The sequence below is a fragment of the Oenanthe melanoleuca genome, chromosome 9 (genome assembly GCF_029582105.1).
Source record: "Oenanthe melanoleuca isolate GR-GAL-2019-014 chromosome 9, OMel1.0, whole genome shotgun sequence".
Classification (NCBI taxonomy): domain Eukaryota; kingdom Metazoa; phylum Chordata; class Aves; order Passeriformes; family Muscicapidae; genus Oenanthe; species Oenanthe melanoleuca.
In genome coordinates this window covers 22,442,559-22,463,485 of record NC_079343.1, presented here as the reverse complement: position 1 = coordinate 22,463,485, position 20,927 = coordinate 22,442,559, and the positions used below count along the sequence as shown (strand labels likewise).

Genomic DNA, 20,927 nt, shown 5'->3' with positions numbered 1-20,927 from the left:
GAAGATACGAAAAGCAAAAGTTACATTCCCCAGTCTGAAATGGCACATGCCCCAAAGAATTCTTCTTTATTTTTCCCTGGGATTGTCAGCTACTTACCCTCAGTTAAGGAGGATCAACAATTGGTTTAGCACTAGAAATGAGCATCAGCTCTCCCCCCACCTAAATGCTATATTCATATGAAAATAAAGGATGAAAACAGATGTAATTTGCACCTACTACACAAATCTTTGTTTTATCTTCATGTCTGAACAGGATTTCCCTCCAAATCAGATGAACATTTCTACCTGAAAAAATACCAGCAGAACATGGGGTGTAGTTCACATTAGAAGGAATCTATACAAAGTCAATTAAGAAAAACAAGAAAAAAGCAAACAAAAAAATGATGACAACATTAGACAAATGATAATAGTTGAAAATATTTAGGGAAACTTTGATGATGTAAATACTGTCCATAGGTTTCCTATTTTACAGTGTTTACTTTTGGGACTTGCTTGTTTACCAGTCATGTGGCTGTGTCACATTGATTATAAATACGTACTTTACAGAAAATGCAGAACTGTTGAAGTTAGAGATCAGTTCTTGGCTCTGAGGTGAAATTCAAATCTGATTATGTATCCCAGTTAAGGACTGGCTTTCCTGTAATGGGCTAAGCTCCAAAGATCAGCACAGTCAAAATTTGGCTCTACAGTTTGTAGCTTGACCCTAGGTAAACCTCAGGCAGCACCATTTGTGGTTCAAAACAAACAAATAAAAAAAATCCCTTGATGTTTCTGAGTCATCACATTGCATTAGTTCAATTTTCAAAGGTGAATTTGTCTCAGTCAGTCATAGAGCTTTTGGTGGGATTAATAAGTGCTTTGTGGCTCAAAGGTGATTTGGCACTAAGGACACCACTCCTGTGCAGGGAGGACCTGTGTGAAAACAGCCATGTGTTCACATCACAGAGCCTTGTGCAAGGCTGAGAGGGCTGTTTGCAACTGCTTGGAGCTGGGCCCCAGCTCCTGAGAACAAGGAGAGCACTTTGGACATTCCTGTGAATATCAAACATTTGCTAAAAGGGCAGGATAAAATCTTTCCTCACACACCAGTAAAACCTCTCTGCCATCTCATATTGTGCTGTATGTCTTGTCCTTTTCCTGCTGGCACCCATCCAGACAGTGTAATTAGAGGACACATGGTGTGACAGGAGCAAACAATATGTCAAATACACACAGATCACCAGCCCCAGCTAAACAAGTACCAGTGTCCCAGCACAAGCCAACAAAGGTGCTTAAGAAAGCCAGCAGCTCCCTAGACACTGAATGACAACAGAAAACTCTCCAAAGCAAAGACTGAGACCAAAACAGGTCACGAACTCGTGGGGAAAATAGCAGGTCTCTCAAGCATCTGATCTATATAAAAGGCACCAGCAGATTTGCAAATAACCCAGATAAAGTGAACAATGGATATATCCAGTGGCCTTCCAGAACACAGGATTGCAGAAGGTGGTATCTCTAACAGTCTCTTGGCTTGAGGAAAAAAATAAAAAAAGGAAGAATTACTGGTATTACTGATGAGGATATTGAAGACACACAAAAATAAACAGCAATGAACTTCTAGAATTCACCACTACTACAACAATATAACCAAGGCAAATGCTGCTATACCAACAGAGCATCAAACACAATAAAAGTCTGGCCCTAGTCTTGACTTGTCACTTTTAAGTTAAACCTACTCATGCTGCAACAAGAAAAACGCTGAAGGTCAGCTCTGCAAGGTGCTCAGTGCTTTCACCAGCAGCCAGACAGCTGTACAAACTCCATGTTTGTTAGACAATGCAAGAGAGAGATGTAGAGTGAGAGGGAATATGTGCATTTGTGAATCAGCAAGTACTAATGTGCATTCTGGTGGCAAGAGAGAGATCAAACAAGCAGGACTGGCTATGCCTTGAGCTACACTGAAAGCTTTTCTTGAGGTTTGCTTTTTCAGTGTCATCCACAGGAGGAATTTTGGGCTTGCTGCATTGTCAGGCTGCCCTAGCCTTTTGACTAAGACAAGGTAGGGGATAAACTTACATGCTGTGTGGGCAGTGCTGTCCCTTAATAAACACCACAAGCAAAGGATTAATTGAGATCATGTTTTACTACAGGCGGCTGGTGACCGCTGGCTGTCCCCTTTCCCTTGTGCTCTGAAACAAGCAGACAAGGCAGCTGCTCTCTGCTGAGCAAACACACACACACTCAGACCAACCCTGTGTGCTCTGCTCACTGCCCTGTTCTGTGCATCCCAGCCAGGGAGGCAATGTCCTTCCAAAGCATCACTCCAAAGACATCAGGACTTCAGCACCTAGGCTTACCAGTGGTGCCCAGCAGCTCCCAGGAGGACACACAGACATGGCCCTTTCCCTCGGAGATTCTCTGAGAGCCCAGTGAAGCAGGAACAAAGGAAAACCGAGACACTCACTGAAATTTGGATTTGGCGGTTTGGATGGCCTCACACAAAACCCAGCAAACCTTACAGGTGCCATTACAACTTCCCCTTTTCAGGGGAAGCACAGACCACTGCTTGCCAAAACCTCTGGGCTCACTTCCCCCACCTCAACACCACTTTCTCTTTGGACTTGGGCATGTTAATTAACCCAAACAAGGTTTTTGCATCTGCATGATGAGTGCTGCCTGTTCAGAGGCATTCTTAGGGTCCTTCACTGTTTGCACACAGTAATGTCCAGGCTTCTTCCTTTAGGGTGAAGATTTAGTGATCCCACCAGAGTTCCTATGAAAGGAGAATGAACCACCTGAATTGCTCATGTCTGGGGCAGGCAGGTTGGTGGGGGAAACCAGTGTGAAACAGCTCATCCACAGTAACACCCAGGGAATAGGAAGGTAATACAGGGTCCAAGCTGTCAAACCAAGATGGTGAATTCTTTGATCAAGTGTACTAAAGGCTGACATTAGGCCACTCAAATATCATGTTTTGGTTAAAAACAACTCATTGCACATATTCAGCTGACGGCCATAGGAGTCAGTCCTCAGTGTTAGTATTTTAAACTTCATGAAGAGAAGGCACAAAAGAGTTGAAATCATGAATGATGAGCCAACACTGAGGACATGGGTAGAACTCTAGAAGTGCTATTACCCAGCTGATACTTTCTATACACATGTGCATGCATCTGGGTGTTAATATTCCACAACAAACCCCCAACTAAACGTATGCTAGCAATTGCCAAGTTGCTTCTTTTTGTTCTTTGTCAGGTAGGTTTTGTATTTATTCTTGCAGTCTCACAATTTGAGTCCTCATGGTTCTCCCAGCCCTCAAATCTCTTGAGCTCCTGCCAGTCTAGATCTACCCAGTGGCAATGACACAGGCCTGAGGAAAGCCACACACCTTGGCTGAGGAATCGCAGTCTCCTGCAATTCAAGTGTAAAGTCATTGTTGGGGAAGAAAGGCATCTGCAGAAGAGCTGAGGCAGATATGAGCTGATACGAAACCATGAGTAATAAACTCTCATCAGCAAAAGCTCAGTGTAGCTGCCTTGCTCACTGTCATCACAATGCTCTGGACCCTGTATACTGACCCTTCTATATATTCATCACTGAGGAGGAGTGAACAGCTGCATCTTGTGCAGAGCATAAGAGAAGCAGAAAAAAACCTCTGTCCAAGAAAAATAGGATGTGAGATTCAGAGAAATCCTTCTGGGGAAAATCAGTAATAGGGGGCTTGGAGAGAACACTTAGGAAGAAATGAATATCTGTAAAAATGGCCCAAGTTTTCAACATTATTTCTGCTTAGTATGTGTGAGGATGAATGTTCACAACCAACCCCTCCTGACACCTACCTTTGCTTTCTACCTGTACTGCCAACAGTCCTTTCTGATAAGGTTCACATCACTGGTGGTGTCTGTTCAGAAACAGCCCAAATCACTCACAGCCCACTCTGAATGCTAGAGCAAACCTCCCCAGAAATGGATGGGTTTCCACCACAGGGTGTCATTTACTTGAGCTGTTCTGTTACAGCACTCCTCTTCCTTCTTCTTTACAAAACTCACACAGCGATATCCCCCTATACATGAAGTAAAATCTGTTTGCTTAGAAACAATGTCTTACAAAAGAAAGTATTGAAAAATGTTAAGGCAGGGAAAAAGTGTTGATTCCCCTAGAGCTAACCATAAAGTCACTATTGTACCAGAAACAGGTTCAATGTGTAATTCTTTTAGGCAGGCAGGAAATAGGAGAACAGAAAAGGCTACTCTATGATTTACTCAGTCTCCTAGTTGTTGCTTGAGAACCTCAGATGACAATACTATGTTAGCCTCTGATCTATACTCCCAGCTGTTACTAAATCAACAGTCGCTCCAAAGTCAATACTGCTATAGTGACATCACTCTGGTCCAATATACACACCACAAAAAATGAAAACCTGTACATTACAACTCAAGAGCTTTCATAGGATAGATCAAACTCACTGCTAAAATGTTATTCTGTACAAATTCTGTATATGTGCTTCATATATGAGGTGTTGTATCTGCTGTGGCTTTTTCGGATGTCTGCTTGTTTCCATTCCTGGTTTCTCATCTCATTCCAGCAACAGCTGGAATTACTGTACAAAGATAGCCTGACTCCAGCTGCAACACAGCTCCTTCCATAAATGAGTTTGTTTTAAGGCCTTCTAAAACCAAATGGGGCATAACGTGGCTACCAAATGTCTGATGAACCATCCCAGACTGAAGACCAAATGGGCTGAACAATCCTGAACACTGGGCAACAACATTTAGCCTCTTCCTCATTTCCACATTCTTTGCATCTGGTTCCCCATAAAACATGTAGATGCTGCAGTAACAGGAAAGCTGAGGATGTCATGTCAGATCTCACTGGCCTTGCCCCATGCTTGGCAACAAAATAAAAAAGGGATTTAAGCCACGATGAGGCACTGCATATTTCTGCTCTAAGCACACACTCAGCACGTGGGAGAGTGGGCCACATTCATCCTAAATCCCACCAAAGCCCTTAGATCCAGACAAGGTCACAGCTCTGCACTGCTTCTCAGGGAATGTATATACCTTACTCTCCTAATGTTGACTTATTCATAAAACTGCATGACTTGATTAAATAGCTCATTCTCCACCTTTGAGGGAATCTTTTTTATCTGCCTGAACAGGTCCTTGCTTTCTGTCTGTTACCCAGGGAGGAGAAAGCCATGGGGCTGCTACCCATATGAGCCTGGCTGAGTCACTTTCTCCCTCGGTGGGTTTGGGGAAATGATCATAATAGCAGAATATTGCCATAAGCTTTTCAGAGGCTTTGTGAAGAATTTAGATGAGATTCATAAGAGAGCTCTGACAATATAAAACACTACATAAATGCTAAAAGTTAACTGTTTTTAATAGCCACAGATTTAAGAGAGATCTTTCTTTCATTTCTATACAAAGGTGCAGAAATATCCTTCATTTCAAATAACCACGCTGCCTGCTGTGAGAGGCTCCGCACATGATTTTTATTGCCTTTCACACAGAAAATAGGATCACTACTTTGCATTTATAGACTTTAAAACTAATTTGCAGACAATCAAGTCTCGAAACCCCCACTGTGATACAGGAGGTAAACATTATACCTGTTTCAAAGAGGAAACTAAGAAGGAAAAAGGTTAAACCACCAAGTCTCAAACCAGAAAGGAGACATTTGAGAAATCAGACATGCTAGTAAGGTCTTTCTAGATGCACAATTGCTCACTTGTTCTTCTTACTGAACAGTTAACTCTTGTGCTCTCAAGGTTCTAACATCAGGGTGTGCACTCCATATGGCGAGAATGGCCACTGCATTTATCTGTATTACCACCATATTCAACCTTCTGCAGATGCTTCTGTTGACCACAGAGTGTGCCTGGAATTGCATGAGGCCATTTATTCCATTTTCTAACATGTGTGGCAGTAGAAAATTGTTGACGACTAAAAGTTAACCAAATATTTATTTTTAGAACCCAAGTGCAACGTTATAGTGTCTGGACTTATAACTACCCATTTCTCTGACATTAAGCTGAGCTACCACATGAGAAAATTGCTAGAATGATAGTATTTCCAGGGCATATTGAGTCACTGTCCAACATCTAAATTGAGAAATAAAATAATTTCTCAGCAACTGGCAGCACAGTGGGAGGCAAAGCCTGCAGGAACTCGCCCTGTGTTGAAAAATCCGGGTTTTTCACCTTAAAAAAGATTCCTCATCACTAAACATGGAGCCTTTTTTTTTAATTTCCCAATGACAGGAAAACAATCAGGTCCCATGGTACTGAATTCTTGGCATTATCTAGTATTTAGAACAGACACTAGCAGAATTACAATGGTGATAACCAGGGAGCAATATCAGCAGCACTGTGGTGACTCAGAAACATGTATAATTTTTTAATCTAATCCATCCTACAGATGTGCAGATGTACAGATGGTCCCTACCTGGAGGCTCCTTCTGACCAGTCCTTGGAGAAAGATGTCTATGAACCTCAGCCCTGCCTAGAGGAGGAATTTCCAGCCCAAGTGAGACTACCTTAGCTTGCTTCCTCAATGGTCCCTGGGAATGCTAATGTGAAAGAGTAAAAAAGTCTCTATGGCAGTAAGGTTTTTGTCTTTTTACATTTGCATACTATTATTTTTCTCCCTTGGACGTGCAGATTCCACATAATGAATTTAAGCTTCTGACAAAAGTCTTTCCCAGATCAGGGGAAGTACAGCTCAGAAGTCATTTGCTGATGCTTGGGATTTGCACACTGAAAGCCACTGATCCCCTGTCCAGGACAGCCTCTCTCCTCCAGAGGAGAAGCTGCCTAGGGTGCCTCAGTTAATTATTAACTCCTAAATGGAAGCAGAAGGGTTGATGAGGGTGATGAAGGTTTACAACTGCATGTATCCTTTCTAAAAGGAGAAACAGATGTTTTCAACCACCACAACTTTCCATTCCACAGATCTCTTGCTCTGGCTGTTAACTTGGGCCAGTGACTTCCAAATGCTGTATTAAGAAACAAAAAAATTAATTGTTTTGTTGGAAGGTTTAAGAGAGAGTCTGGGGCAGAGTGAAAGGTTGAACACACTCCTTCACACAGCAGCTCAGAAGGCAGAAGACAGCATTGGAAAATCCTGTTCTAATACTGCTTGTTTTTTGCTAGTAACCAGGGTCTCCATGAATGCCAGTTCAATTGGAGAAGAGCCCTGGAAATTCTTCTGCTTTGTCAGCGACATGGTCTCAAGCAAAGCCTTGTCTCATCTGTCAAAGTAAAGTCTGGATGCTTTCAGTAGCATTAATTTAAATTTCTAAACAAACACTAGACCCTACTAACTTGTGTAATGGCACAGAAGTTAATTTTATCTGAGATGTTTGGGTTTCCTCCCCTCTTTTCTCTCCCACTTTAAATTGATGCCATCTTGATTAAAAAAAAAAAAAAAAAAAAAGGTTGGAGGGGCATTTTTGAGTGCTGCCTGCAGATATGCATTTGTATGCTTTTTCCATCTTTTAACTAACAAATAGGAGGGGGAAAAACCGTTAATTTTGCTAGCAGCCTGCTGTGATATAAATAAAAATAATAGGTACATTCACAGATTTTGAACTTTTTACAGCCACTGCTGCAAAAAGCAATTTTAATTTATAACCACGGATTCTTGCAAAACATATAACGAAGACATAATAAAATGGAATGTTTATCCTGTGGCTCCCATTAGACCTCTGTTCGATGGTTGTAACTAATGACTTGTTTTTCCACTTTTGTATTGGAAGCCTTATTATTGGGCTGCACAGAGCATACCTTATTTGATTTCCCTAGCAAGGTCTGCACCTCTTGCTGAAGCCTGCAATTAGATGTTCATGAAGTAATATTAAAAAGCTGCATAATCACATCTGTGGTCAAAAATTAAAAAAAAAAAAAAAAAAAAAAAAGAAAAAAGCCAGTAACAAGCCAGCTCTGTTTGTACAATATTATACCGAGTACAATAGACTAATGTTCACTTGTTCACTCCAGTGCATGTGTCCTTTTGACTAACCACTTCTATCTGACAACCTTTTTTTGGCAACAGAACACATTGTACTTTTTGGATAATTGACTGTGGAATATTATGTTGTTTATTCAAAAGCAGGTCACAAAGAACTGAGCTTCCAGTTGTCTTTATCCTTCTACATTTCTTATCTTCATGCTGTTTAAATTTATAATTAATTTCTTTTAATTACATGTATGGTTTAAATTGCTGTTCTGTATTTATTCAGTAGAAGTTGACCTGATGGTGAAATCGTACAGAAAGGTGGGTGGGAAGCTGAATTTAGATTTGAAAACTATATTTGGACATATTTATTGGTGAGCAACCTCACGAAGAAACAAACATAAACAGATGCATTCTCAACACCCTCTGGTACCTACAGGGCCATGTTGGCCTGCAGTACAACTGCATTATTTCTCTGTACTGAAAAATCTACTAGAAAGACTCATCCACCACTTGCTCAGTGATCTGGAAATTCTACAGCAGCAAAAGACCTAATTTTAAGCCTAAGCCTTGGAGGACAAGAACCCTGAGGGAAAGTGATGTAGAAACACGTAAAAGTTGTGAAAAATCTAGATGATGGGAAATGCAGTTGAGAAAATGGGTTCAGGAGAAAGTTTTAACTGAAGTATTCAAATGAGGTCAGGAAAGAATTGATGTGTCTCTAAAGCATGTTTTTGGGATGCAGCCTGCGGAAAGAGAGGTCACAGGTAAGTGTTGCATAATAGGAGAGGGAAAGGATTTTGATGCAGCAAGGAACAGAAAAGCAGCCTTCTAACACAAGCTGGAGAAGGAGACGCAGGGCAGCTTTCTGATGCTGATCATCAGATCAGGAAAACAATTGTCACCTGAATCTTTGAGCCTTGCAGATACACACAAAACAGAGGTTTATAAGAATACAAATGTTGCAGGGCATTTCCCCATGAAGATTTCTTCTGTTGGCTGACTTGGACTGCAAAACAAAGCCCACCAGGCTTCCTGGTGACAGCCGAGAAGGAATCCACCAGTGGCAAATGCACAGCAGGAGATTCCCTGTCCACTAAGGCCATTTTGCTCCATGGAAAAGGCAGGAAATTTCACTTTAAGCTCTATCACAGCAACAACAGAAAAGAAAGTGATTCATTTAATGAACAACCATTTCTCACAAAGCTGAAGGAAACTTCTGAAATAAAGATTCTTCAGATGTTGGTAATAGACTCTAACTAGGCAATAATAAGATGAAAAATTACGATAGCTAATCTGCTGTATATTATAGCTCAGGTGTGGTTCCATTTTACTGATGACTAAACTAATCCTAATAAGTCAGGTTAAGTTACAGACAACTCATTTGAGGAAATTTTGTTTGTTTGTTTAGAAAAATACTTAATTGGGAGGATGAGTGATACTGACAGTAAAAATAATTCATCTGTCTGTGCTGGTGCTAAACCACACTGTGGAAAATCCTTGCTAATGCTACATTGATCAGCTAACACACAGCAGCTCCACTCTTCTAATTTGTTTTGTGTAGCTGACTTTAAATGGTCCATTTCAATCTGGACTATTTTGAGGAGCCATGTGAAACTAAGTCACAGCCCTATTAGTGTGGATAAAAAGGCATATGAATATTACTCTGCTACAAGCAAGACGTAGTTCATCTGATATTTTTTCCAGCAGAGAGAATACACTGTGTCTGGAACAAAGAAGAAAATGTGACTGGAAAGTTTAGAGCCCTTAAATTAATTCCCTAGACAAAAAGTTGAGGCATCATACTCATAATATCATGTTATGTAACTTGCTGTGGAGCCAGGCAGCTACTAAGTGAAATAGTATGAGTTATAAAAACAAAATATTGTTGTGAAAACAATTTTACAGCTTTATAATTCACTATTATTTTCATTTAAGAACAAAACTGTCAGTGTAATTGCAGATTCTGTTTGCCTTGCAGGAGTTCTCTCAGCCTGTGATAGGAAACCTCTTCTTTTTTTAAAACTTTTCTCTCCCAAAGGCTGCTATTAAATTTACTATATCATGTTTCTTTATAGTTATTCAGAGGTAAATCTTAACAGGAAATCCATTATGCGGAGGCCAAAGTTAGTTTAACACCAGCACATTTATGATCAGTAAATGCAACCATATATTAGCAACTGTTTCATACCATTATTCTTGGATGAAAAAAATATTATATCAGCAGACATTATGGACTACTTTGTAATCTTTACAACTGAATATCTATTTTTGGTGGGATCCTACATGGCTGGTACTGCTCACTGTGCACCATGATAGTTTTCTAACTTGCCTGCTCATTCAAGTTCTAGGCTCAAGAGCCTATCTATGCACAACCTATTCATGGAAAAATGATTCATCTTTTAAATTGTGCACAGCCCCCTACACAAAGTGGTGCTTCACTAACAAACCATTACTATTTTATCTGTATGTGTCCCATTAAAAACTGGATTGAGACTGCAAATATGCTTCACAGAGGTCAGTGGGAAAACCACCCAAATTAGGAAGATCCACTGCAAATGATATGGCCAAAATAGGACATCACTCAAAACAATATCTATGTTGTCACTGTGTTGTGAGCATAGTGACTTCTCTTAACACTAGCATTACCATCAGGTCATAAGTCCAAAGAGTTCCACACCAACAGGGCAGCCAGACACCTTCTCACCTCAAACAGAAGAGCCACCAAATGACACCAGGATGCTCCATGTCTCCTTGCTCTGCCCCACTCTCCTAATCAGTTGGTGCCTAACCTTGGATAAGTTTCTTTACCCATTCAGGTTCTGGCACCATTGCAATAAACTTGACAATGACACAGAGGTTATCTGACAGAACAGCTTCCTCACACACTCTGGTGCTCTGGCTTTGAAAGAATTACAATGTGTTGGACTGGAGTGTACTTTTAAATGGAAGGAATCAGCTCCTCCAGTAATCAGCAGCACCATCACACACAATAGCCAGAGTCTGCCTGCAAATTAAGTGGCACTCACTTTTATGGATGCTGCTCTCTGTACTGAAAGCTGTAAACCAGTAGCAAGGCCAACCATCCTTGTCTCATCATGCTACAGACCAGGCTGCCCCTCAAAGACCTGAGCTCAGGCAGCCCCAGGGCTCAGGAAGCCCCACTGCCTGGAAACCAGCCAGCCTCCCTGTGTGATGCTGTGTAAGTATACACTCACTGCATCTTAGAACCTCAGACCCCAAATTCTTATGTTAGCCCGTAACACAGTCTGGCAGGATCTATCAAGGTAGACACTTGGTTATCAAGAGTTAACCAGCACAGAAGCAGAGCCCTTGATTAACTTCAAGGTTGCCCCATGCCTTATCATGTGTGGAGGCATTGTCCTCAGCTTATTTTAAGAAGGAGCAAGAAAGAACATCCAGGTATTATGCCAAAAGCCTCTTTCTCAATTATTCCTCTTATATTTCTAACCCATTGTGGCTGACTAAAGGCTAAAGCTGCAAAAGCTGCATCCTGAAGCTGTAAATTTAAGTTGGTTTTTCAGTATATGCTGACCTGACTTACTCCTGTAACTGCAGGCTCCCTGTTATCTTTAACTTCAAGGTAATTGTTTGGCAACTCTTTGTTTCACTATTTCAGGAAAACAATTCAAATACATGATTCCTAAGAGAAAAAACTGATTAATTGCTCTGTCATCAGCTGGTTCCTGCTAGTATATGGAGTGCTTAAATAATAAAAATATAATACAAAGAACAAAGAGTAAAGCCCTAAAATGAACATGTTAAACACATTTTGAGCCAAGAATTGGGCTTTTTCAAAAGTCTAGGGTAGAAACCAGACTGTGTCAAATTCCTGCAGTCAGGATAAGGACACCATTCTGAAAATACCACTTTGCATCTCTTGCCAGCACCTATTCACCTGAAAAAAACCCACAAAGATTTTCATGCAGTGATTTATAATAACTTGAAGAGGAAAACATAATTCTCAATGCCACAGCACCACAAGTCCTGAGCTTCTCATCTTATTGTTAGACGTAACTGCCTTCTTTCCCCTCCTCCTCATTTTAACAGAAGCAACAGTATTTAATTTAATCCACCCAGGAGCAATGACAGAGTCAGCAGCTGATATACAGCTAGTGCTGGTTAGAACTCTGAATTACTGTTTTGTGAAGAATGTCAACATTTTGACATTTGTTGCTATTCTCAGGAAAGAAAGGAACTGCATATTCATCTGGAAATTTTGAAATGTCACACTGAACTCGCAGATTCAACTCTGAATTTCAGAATTTCACCTTCTATTTCATTTTACATTAGCTTTCAGTCTTTTGTAATTCATTAAATGCCTAAGTAGAATATTTTATTTTAATTCTACTTTGTTTTACTTTATTTGAGCATATTAAAACTATGGGAAGCCACTGTCCCACACTAACAGAAAATCAACTTCAATCATCCTTTTACACTGTCTCCGAAGTGCATCCATTGAAAATTTTTGATACGTTACTTTTGTGAAGAAGACACTTGGGTGAAGACATATAACTTTGGGTGAGAAGACACTCTGGGGGAGGCAAGCAATGCAAAGCAAGCTGCCTGCCTTTCTCCACAAGTTAAAAGCAACACTAGGAAGGAATATATCCCTGTGACAGCAGGAGGGAATCTGGCAGACTGCTCTTATTCATCTGCAGAGAAGGAAAAACTTCTAGTCACTAAATTAACAGCAAACAGCAAGAGAATTAGCCTCAGTTCAAACAAAAAAAAGTGCAGGAGGTGTCTCCTTTACATGAGTGATGGCAGACTGTAAAAATTGTTAGACCAGTACAAGAGAAGTGCACCAGTCATAGCGAAGGGCACTGGTGAGCATGTGTTTCTGAGGCAAAGATGAAACTTCCAAGCGAATGTCTCCATCACAGGTATTAAATCAGTGGAAAAATTGACAAAAGCTGTGTAAAATGAGAAAACAGCAAGTTGTCACAGTCCCTTTGGGGCACTGCAAGCTGCATGAGACCATGTCAAGGCTGGGTGCAGCAGGCAGCAAAGAAATCACCTCCAGCAGGGCGGAAACCATGCGCTGGCTGAGGTCTGCTAGTCACAAGTGGCCACCGGCACCTAAACCACGCCACAAGCATGAGCTGCCTCACTAAATCCTCCTGGCTTATAGCTGTCTCCCCACTTTTTGTGGTGCACACTGGAAAGGTGTTCAAAACTGAAGGGCTGTCTGAAGAGGAGGCCATGTTCCATATGGCTCTATAGGTGTGAATGAGGATACTGGGACCCGTGGCTGACCAGGTTAAGGAACTCAGGCACTTGTGCCATTTCTGGGAGAACAGACACAGCACCAAAGGGACACTGCTCCTTTCTCCCTCCATCAAATCTGCAGCAAAGGAATGTGGAATTGGATGGTGTACTAAATCAGAGCTACAAGACACTTCTGCCCTCAAAAAATTGGTGAATTGCTCTCAAAAGATCAATGTTTTTGTTAAGATTTCCACCATTTTGGACTAGAGCTACAAAGCTGTCTCAAATGGCTTCAGTGGTACCTAGTCTAGATGTTAAGAACATGAAGGTCCCTTTAGGAAGGAATGTGCTTCCCAAAACCTATGAGTAGAATTAGGAGAATAGCTGGGATCCGAGATCTAAGAACAGATCTCCAAGAGAGACCCCTCAAATACACCAGGATATACATGAGGTCCCTAAAAGGTCCACAAATCCACTTGGCAGATATGATACTGTCTCAAAAATGCTCAAACATGACCAAAAAAGGTGAAAAGACCTAGACCTATTTAGAGATATGAAAACTCAACAAGGGTTTTCCATATCTTCACCAGCCCAGCACAAAAACATTCAGTGACAGATGAGATGGTCAGTAGTGGGAGTTTACCAGTCCTGCTTTGGCCACAGGGCAAAGTTCTGGGAAACTCCACAGCAAGAGCATGAGAGGAGCCAAATGGTCTCATGAGAACTCTGCTGCTGCTCCTACAGAAATCCCCACCACCCACCATCCAGAAGAGAAAGCTCCTGAGGTTTTTTGGCCGTTGAAGCACATGAAGGTTTAAATGAGGACATGCACTCCACCAGATCATTTCCTAACCAGGACTTGGGCACTAATGCTAGACAGGGTGCTGCAAAAGACTAAAATGCCCAGAGGTTTCACATGCATGACGCTCACTCCATAAGTGGCCCAAGGACAGAATGCAACGTGGAATTGTGTGTGAGTAAAACTCATTGTTTTCAGCAGGCTTTAAGAACCAGTACAGATTATTTGCTGTTCCCATACCAATCCAGATTTATTTTGGATCAGCAGCGACTTCAACATGATTAGTACACAGCAAAAAACACAGAGCCACAGTGTCATGAACCTCTTCCTAGCCAGAAGGCCAAATATAAACCTTTTTTTTTTTTTTTTTTTTTTACCCTTTAAAAACATGAAGCAAATTTAATGAAAATTTTTCCCCTCACAGTGATGGATCATGGTATATGTTAGAATTAAGGACCATGAACTTTTAATCTGAGATGGATTTGCTACAACATCCTTAATAATCTGCACACAAACTGTGTTCAAGATTAGGCATGCACTTTCCTGAATACATTTAGAAATTGTTTGATATTTTAAAATCATTCCCTTGCAAGAAGAAAAATTCCTAAAGGTCATCTTACATTTTATGTGATATGTATTAATGCTTCTTACCCTTTCTGTTTCCTTAACTGAAAGGTCTCAAATCGACCTCAAAAAAGCAAAACACAACCAAATGCAGAATCATGTGTGTGTGTAGGAAAAGACATTAAAATTCACATGATAGCCAAGTCAAATTACAGTGACAATTCCACCTAAAAGATATCTGGCTCATAGTCTTCTTTTTCCCCTTTATATGAAATAATTCCCAAAGTCGATTTTATGAATGAGTTATTCTGCAAACGAAGAGAACAGCACGCGGTAAGGCTGGACAACACTGCTTTAAAGGCAAAGCCTGCCACCAATATGTTACAGAAGATTTGTAAGCTCAAAAGTGAAATAGGTAAGAAAAGAGCTATTTAGCAGGTTGGAAGAGAAAGAAAGTTTCAGGAGGGATTTATCATCAAGCAGATGACAGTCTGTTCTGCAGAAGAATTGAAATAATTTTTACGGACATACTTATGAAGTATTTCTGCACTGTGTATTTTCAAATGCCACGTGCACACACACCAACATGTATATATAAATATATATAGGCATGCATGAAACCCCAAACTTGAGCTAAATTAAATTAAATTGTCCCTCCAGCTTTGTAATGCAAATGAGACTAACAGGCTTGTGCTGTTTGTGGTTCGAGATGATTTGCGTTTCCATAGAGATGCTGACTGAACTACAGTTTTTAAATTTTTTATACATATATAAGCCTACTTGTATCTATAAAAATCTAAATATGGATCTGCTGTACCTCAGCATTTCCTCAGTGACTCCACTGGAACCACAACCATTTACACCAGTTAAGGCTATGTGCAAATTTTGTGCCTTTCACTACTTTCCAGTCTAAGCTCTATATCAAGTACCTGTAGAACTGAGAGCTTATTGCTTCTCTCCCTGCTTCAAAGCTTCTTGTTAAGGAAGGGGAAGAAAAGAGAAAAAGCAGTTTCCTAGCTGGTAATAGATAATATTTCAAGGACTTCTGTTATTTCTTGCCTTCTCTAAACTGCCTTGAGAAACATCTTTGCCTTTCAAATTTCCCACTGTCAGGAAACCTGGAATTCAGGGAAGACCATTTGTGTGCTGTTAGAGAAGGAAATGACAAAGGGACAGGCTTTCTGTTATGAATCAGAAGCTTTTTTCCCTTTCCCTGTGAGTACCCACAAACTCAAGAGCACGGATGTGCTCAGACATGCCAAGGTGGGCCTGGGCAGCAACAGCATCATTGCCTCCCTGAAATGGATCCCTTCCCTTTGTGGAACCTCAGCTTGCCATACACAATGAGGACCCCACAAAGCTACAACACCCAACTGTCCTCCCAGAGCCACACTAGAGACTGCCACCAGCAGAAGTGACAAAAGCCAGGCAGGATCAGCAGGATCAGCTTGGACAGAGAAACCAGGCAGACCCACTTTAACTTTCTATTTCAAATTGATTTCACTTTGTGAGGTCCAGGCACTTGTTGGAAGTGGATGGAGGCCCACCCGTTGTACCAACATCAGAGAGGAAAACCAGAGCTGAGCTCTGTGGGGACTCATTTCCATGTGGTTTCAGTGATAAGTGAACTTTGAAAGCGACACACTAGAGGACAACCTCCGCAATCACTCTGAACCACAATCAAAACCAGCCTCTCCTGTACCTCCCATCTGCCTGAGGACAGGGAGGATTAATTGCTGAACCATGGATGTCCACAAGCACATGAAGCAGCTCACACCCAACCTCTCACTTCATCTTGGGGGTGCTCCAAGAAAAGGCTCCAGTGCAGCGATTGTGGAGGCACAGCCAGAGAGCTCCTTGGACAACAGCCTGTCACAGAGACAAAGCCTCCCTCCCTCCCATGGGCTGACACCATGCTTCCACATATGACACCATCTCACCAGAGAGACTGATGGCTTTTCTAAGCCCCTGCAGAGGCTCTTTTCAAAGCAGATGAGAGTTCCCTATTTCTAGCTTTAAGAAGCCATATACAGGGAGATCTGCCCCAGACCTCTGATAGCACCACCTTAACCCCCACCACATTCCAGGGAGTGACCCAGGCCACGTTCAGCCACGTGGCTCTCCCAGGAATGCCAGTGCCCACCGGCATCTCTTACCTTCTGCTGCGGCTGCGGGGCCAGCACTGGGTCAGTGATGTAGGTCTTCTTGGTGCCCGGCGGCTGGTAGAGCCCAGGGGGAGCCTGGCCCATGGCATTGCTGGCAGGATAGGCCGGCTCGGCCTTCCAGGAGCTCTGCGGCACGTAGGGCGCTTCGGAGCCGTTCCTGCCGCCGTAGCCGTAGTAGGGCTCCTGGTAGCGGCCCTGCGGCGGCGCGTAGCCGTAGGCGGGCTCGGCGGGCCGGGCCGCGGGGCCGTAGCCGTAGCCGGGCCCCTGGGGCTGCGGCGCGCCGTACTGAGGGCCGGCGGGCTGGCGGGACGGCGCGCTGCCGTAGGGCTGGCCGGGCCCCAGGCTGCCGTAGTGGCCGGGCTGCGGGCTGGGCGGCTGGTAGTGCGGGCTGGGCTGCGCCGTCCTCACCTGCACGTTGAAGGCCGGGCGGCTCGGCGTGGAGGCCGTGGCGTAGGAGGCCGGCACCGGCTGCGGCTTCAGCGTGCCAACCGGAGTGACCGGGATGGGCGCGGGCTGCCCCGCGCCCTTGGCACTGGACTTCTTGGTGGCGGTGAGGGGAGGCTGGTTGGGGATGATCATCCGCTTGTGGCCGGTGACAGGAGTGGACACGGATGGGGTGGTGGCGGCGGAGCTGCTTGAAGCCCCAGAGGCCTGGAGAGCAGGAGAGAGACACAGGGTCAGCAGGGCGGTCACTTGGGCACTGGGTCAAGCAATGAGGGTGGAAACGAGGGTTTACAGAAACGTCTGTGCAGCAATTCAAACTGCTTGGGAAAGCAAGAACAACCCAGGGCCATGCGCTATAGAACGGTAATAGCAACCTTCCCTGCTCTGACAGAACAGGGATGGCACTGCAGCAGCCGAGCAGAACTGCCGTGCGTGGCATTTCATCTCTCCTTGGAGGCTTCTCTGCCTCCAAACAAGCAAACAAATTAAAAAGTGATACATGAAAAAAAACAAGGGAGACTCGCTAGAGGATATTTAGGGAAAACCCCATGCATTCCTGTGAATATGATGCCATTTTGAACAAGAGAGAAAATGATATTATAGTCTCTGCGGAGACATGAAATTCCTTGGGTTCTTAGAGCACTTGTAGGGTTCTGCCCCAATACAGGAGACCTTTAAACTGTGCAGAAGGCAGCAGATTGGGATAGCCTGCAAGCAGGTCCCAGGCTGAAGAATGAACTCCAACCAAAGCAAGTCACTGAGGTGTCCCTACCCTGGCTGCACTGGTTGAAAACCTGGCGTGACCCCAGAAAAGCTAAATGCTACACATGCTTCATTAAAGGGCAGAAAGCGGGTCAGGATTTCCAAGAGCCTCAGAAGTCAGCTCCTACCACAGTAGCCATGTAACCCTGCACCAGTGCCCCGGGCACAGCAATGCTGGGCAGCCAGGGAACAGGATCACAGCAAATGCTGCCGCTTCCTGCAATTTGGCCACGGAACCAAGCTTTGCTGCTGTGACGCCGCCTAATAGGCAGCGTACATCCTTCAGTCTAATGTACTTGTTTGTCTGTCTTACCTCACATTTAAATTTTAAAAAACACCAGTGTGAAAGGACATCTTTGTTAAAGAGCTAATAATGTGAAATAGTTTCTGAAGAACAGTGACTAACACTCTTTATGTCTTTTCACTAAATAAAAGAAGAGTAAACTTGAATTTCTAGAGTTTAGGATTAGGTAAAAATTCTTGCTTTTCTATTTTCCTTTATTCTAAAATAGTACCTGAACTTTATGCCTTCTACAGAGAAATACAAGTAAGACATGCAATTTGACTGCACATAACACGACAGTTATATGAGGTTATATCTCATTCAAACTCCCTGTACTAGGCTTGATCTCAACCATGATCTGCTTGATAATTTACAAGTTCACAGCAGTCCAAAAGCAGACCAGCTCAGCCTTCACCCATGTTTATGTGCACTCCTTTAAATGACCAACGTTGTATTGTCCCCAGGGTGTTCCTGCTTTATGCAGGCATCCTGACCTCCACCTACTGCTCCATCACCCTCTTGCTGGGACTGGCATGGTGAGGACTCTTCAGGATATGCACAAGCTGTACTGGGACCAGAGAAATCCTGTGCCTGGTCAGCAGGTGGCGGCAATTAATTGCTGCCAAACCACCCAGAGGGGGCTGGGGGAACTTCAGCCACCCTGAGCCTCCAAGGGTTCCAAACTCATCCTCTGCATGATGTGGGAGGAACTCATTCCCTGTACAGGGTGGTTGTGTCCTCCAGCATTTGGTAACCACCTTACACAAAGAAAAAGAAGATAAGTGCAAGCCACTCAGCTTCTAGTGCACAGCCTACAAGCAAGTCTACCCAAGGGATAATAAGGAAGGTCTACCACCCAACTGGCAGCTCTTCCCTGGTGATGTGCAAATACTTTTTTGCTAATGCACTGGTAAAGACCTCACTCCTGCAATAACACCTTCAGGGCAAACCTCCCACAAGGAAACACTATAAATCAGCAAAAAACCCCAGGCAAATAAGAGCGTCAGCCTGTTCTGAGAGGTGTAAAAGGTGTGTATTCAGAGATGGGGAATAATAAGGCAGCAAACTTCTGCTGGAGGAAAAAATCTCAATGTATTCACACCCTGACCTTGCTAACAGATCCATGACAAGGCAGCACACAGACAGACTGAAGAGATTTTGAAACTGAGAGCAAGGAAGAGCTGAAGCGTGTCTCAGTTGAACTGCAAGGCCAGAGACAGGCTAAGGGTGTGTAGCCCTCCATTATTACTGCCCAATTCTTCCTTGTCTGAAACTCCTAAAGAGAAGCCAGCACTCCTCAATCCCTGCATCAGGACACAACTGCACTAGCCCTCATTGCTAGCAAGCAAACTTGTTTTCTGTCAGAGCTTTTCTCGCATGTCAGGTTGGCATTTATGTCTGGGAGTGCCAGAAACTTTCCCATTTCCTCACCTATTTCATTCTTGTAAATTATAGTAGTTTGTCCACTTACTGTAATGGGATGAAAGGTCCACTATGCAGCACTGTGTAATTACCACCAGAAAAGCATTTTTCTTTTCCATGTGAAGAGGTAGAAGGTAGATAATGTTATAAAGACAATGGTCTGTCTGGGGGAGGGGGAAAGACCAAATCAAAACAACATAGGTGAGCCCTGTTCATCACATTCTGTATTTCTGAATGCAGACTCTGGAAGCAGGTCATGAGACACTACTAAAGCTCTTCTGATCCTATCTCAAGAACTGAGGGACTCTAATCTTACATGTAAACATCCATATAACACTTCACTTAATGGGCTGATGCCAGTCTCCTGCCTGGACTGGAATGCACCTTACGAATGAATGATAAACCCTTCTTCCAAAAAGCCCCAAACCCTCACAATCTATGGACCGGCACTGAGCAGCTCCTGTGTTTGACACCACAAAGAGGATGACTGGGAGCATCCCCTCCTGCACCAGAATCCAGTGAGGGAAGGTGGCAGTTTGGGGGAGCAGAGCCCAAACTTTGCTATCAACTCCCCAGCGAAGGCCCAAGCTACCAAGCACCGGCTGCATTGTGGCACCAAACCACAGGCTGCCCTGAGGAGGAGGAAGTTTGCATCAGTAGGAGTCCCCAGAGGCACCCTGCGTGACTCATTCTGAATTCCTCTGAGGGCGCTGGGCAAGTGTGTGATGAAAGCTGGGGTTTAGGGGGGAGGTGTAAGGTTAGCTGATGTGGTGCAGTAGAGAAATGGGACAGGCTACAGGGAATTTAACACTACTGGTGCATTGATGATTTATGGGGACGCAAGTTGGTTGTAGCTCTTGTGCAAGGGCACAGGTGAGGTATCACTATAAATCCTCTGCCCTTTTGCCTGAGAGAGAGAAGGGTGGCCACAGGCCAGCAATGCACTCAAATATCACCCCAGGCTTAAACCTTAAGATTACTAATGGATTAAGAAAAAACTTTATAAATGAACAGTAACTATGGACAAGATTCCTGCTCTGAGGACAGGAATGTGTGGAAGGATGAGAAAAGGGTATTCAGATACCACTAGAAGAGAGATTTCAACAGCTGTCTGGAAGGTAGTAGGAGGACAGGAGGGATGGATGAGGCTGTAAAGATGCTAGGTAGATGGAGTGATGAACAGAAGGCTGGAAGGGGCTATCTATATCACTGGGTACAGTCTAGCAAAACAGATGACTGTCACAAATGTTTCATCCAAGTGAATCCATAGAACTTCCACCAACACAACAAAGTAGATTCATCCAAAAGCACATCAAAAGTGACAG

The 20,927-nt window shown here is 43.2% G+C and overlaps 1 protein-coding gene across 4 annotated transcripts in view; it reads right to left on the bottom strand.

Annotated features, from left to right (window-relative positions):
* Nucleotides 1-20,927, bottom strand: part of LPP (LIM domain containing preferred translocation partner in lipoma) — a 327,230-nt gene that overhangs the window by 111,653 nt on the left and 194,650 nt on the right. For all 4 annotated transcript variants that reach the window (XM_056498467.1, XM_056498470.1, XM_056498468.1 and 1 more), the window contains one exon: nt 16,683-17,342. In XM_056498467.1, coding sequence (XP_056354442.1) covers nt 16,683-17,342 — 660 coding nt within the window. The remainder of the gene's footprint in view (nt 1-16,682; nt 17,343-20,927) is intronic.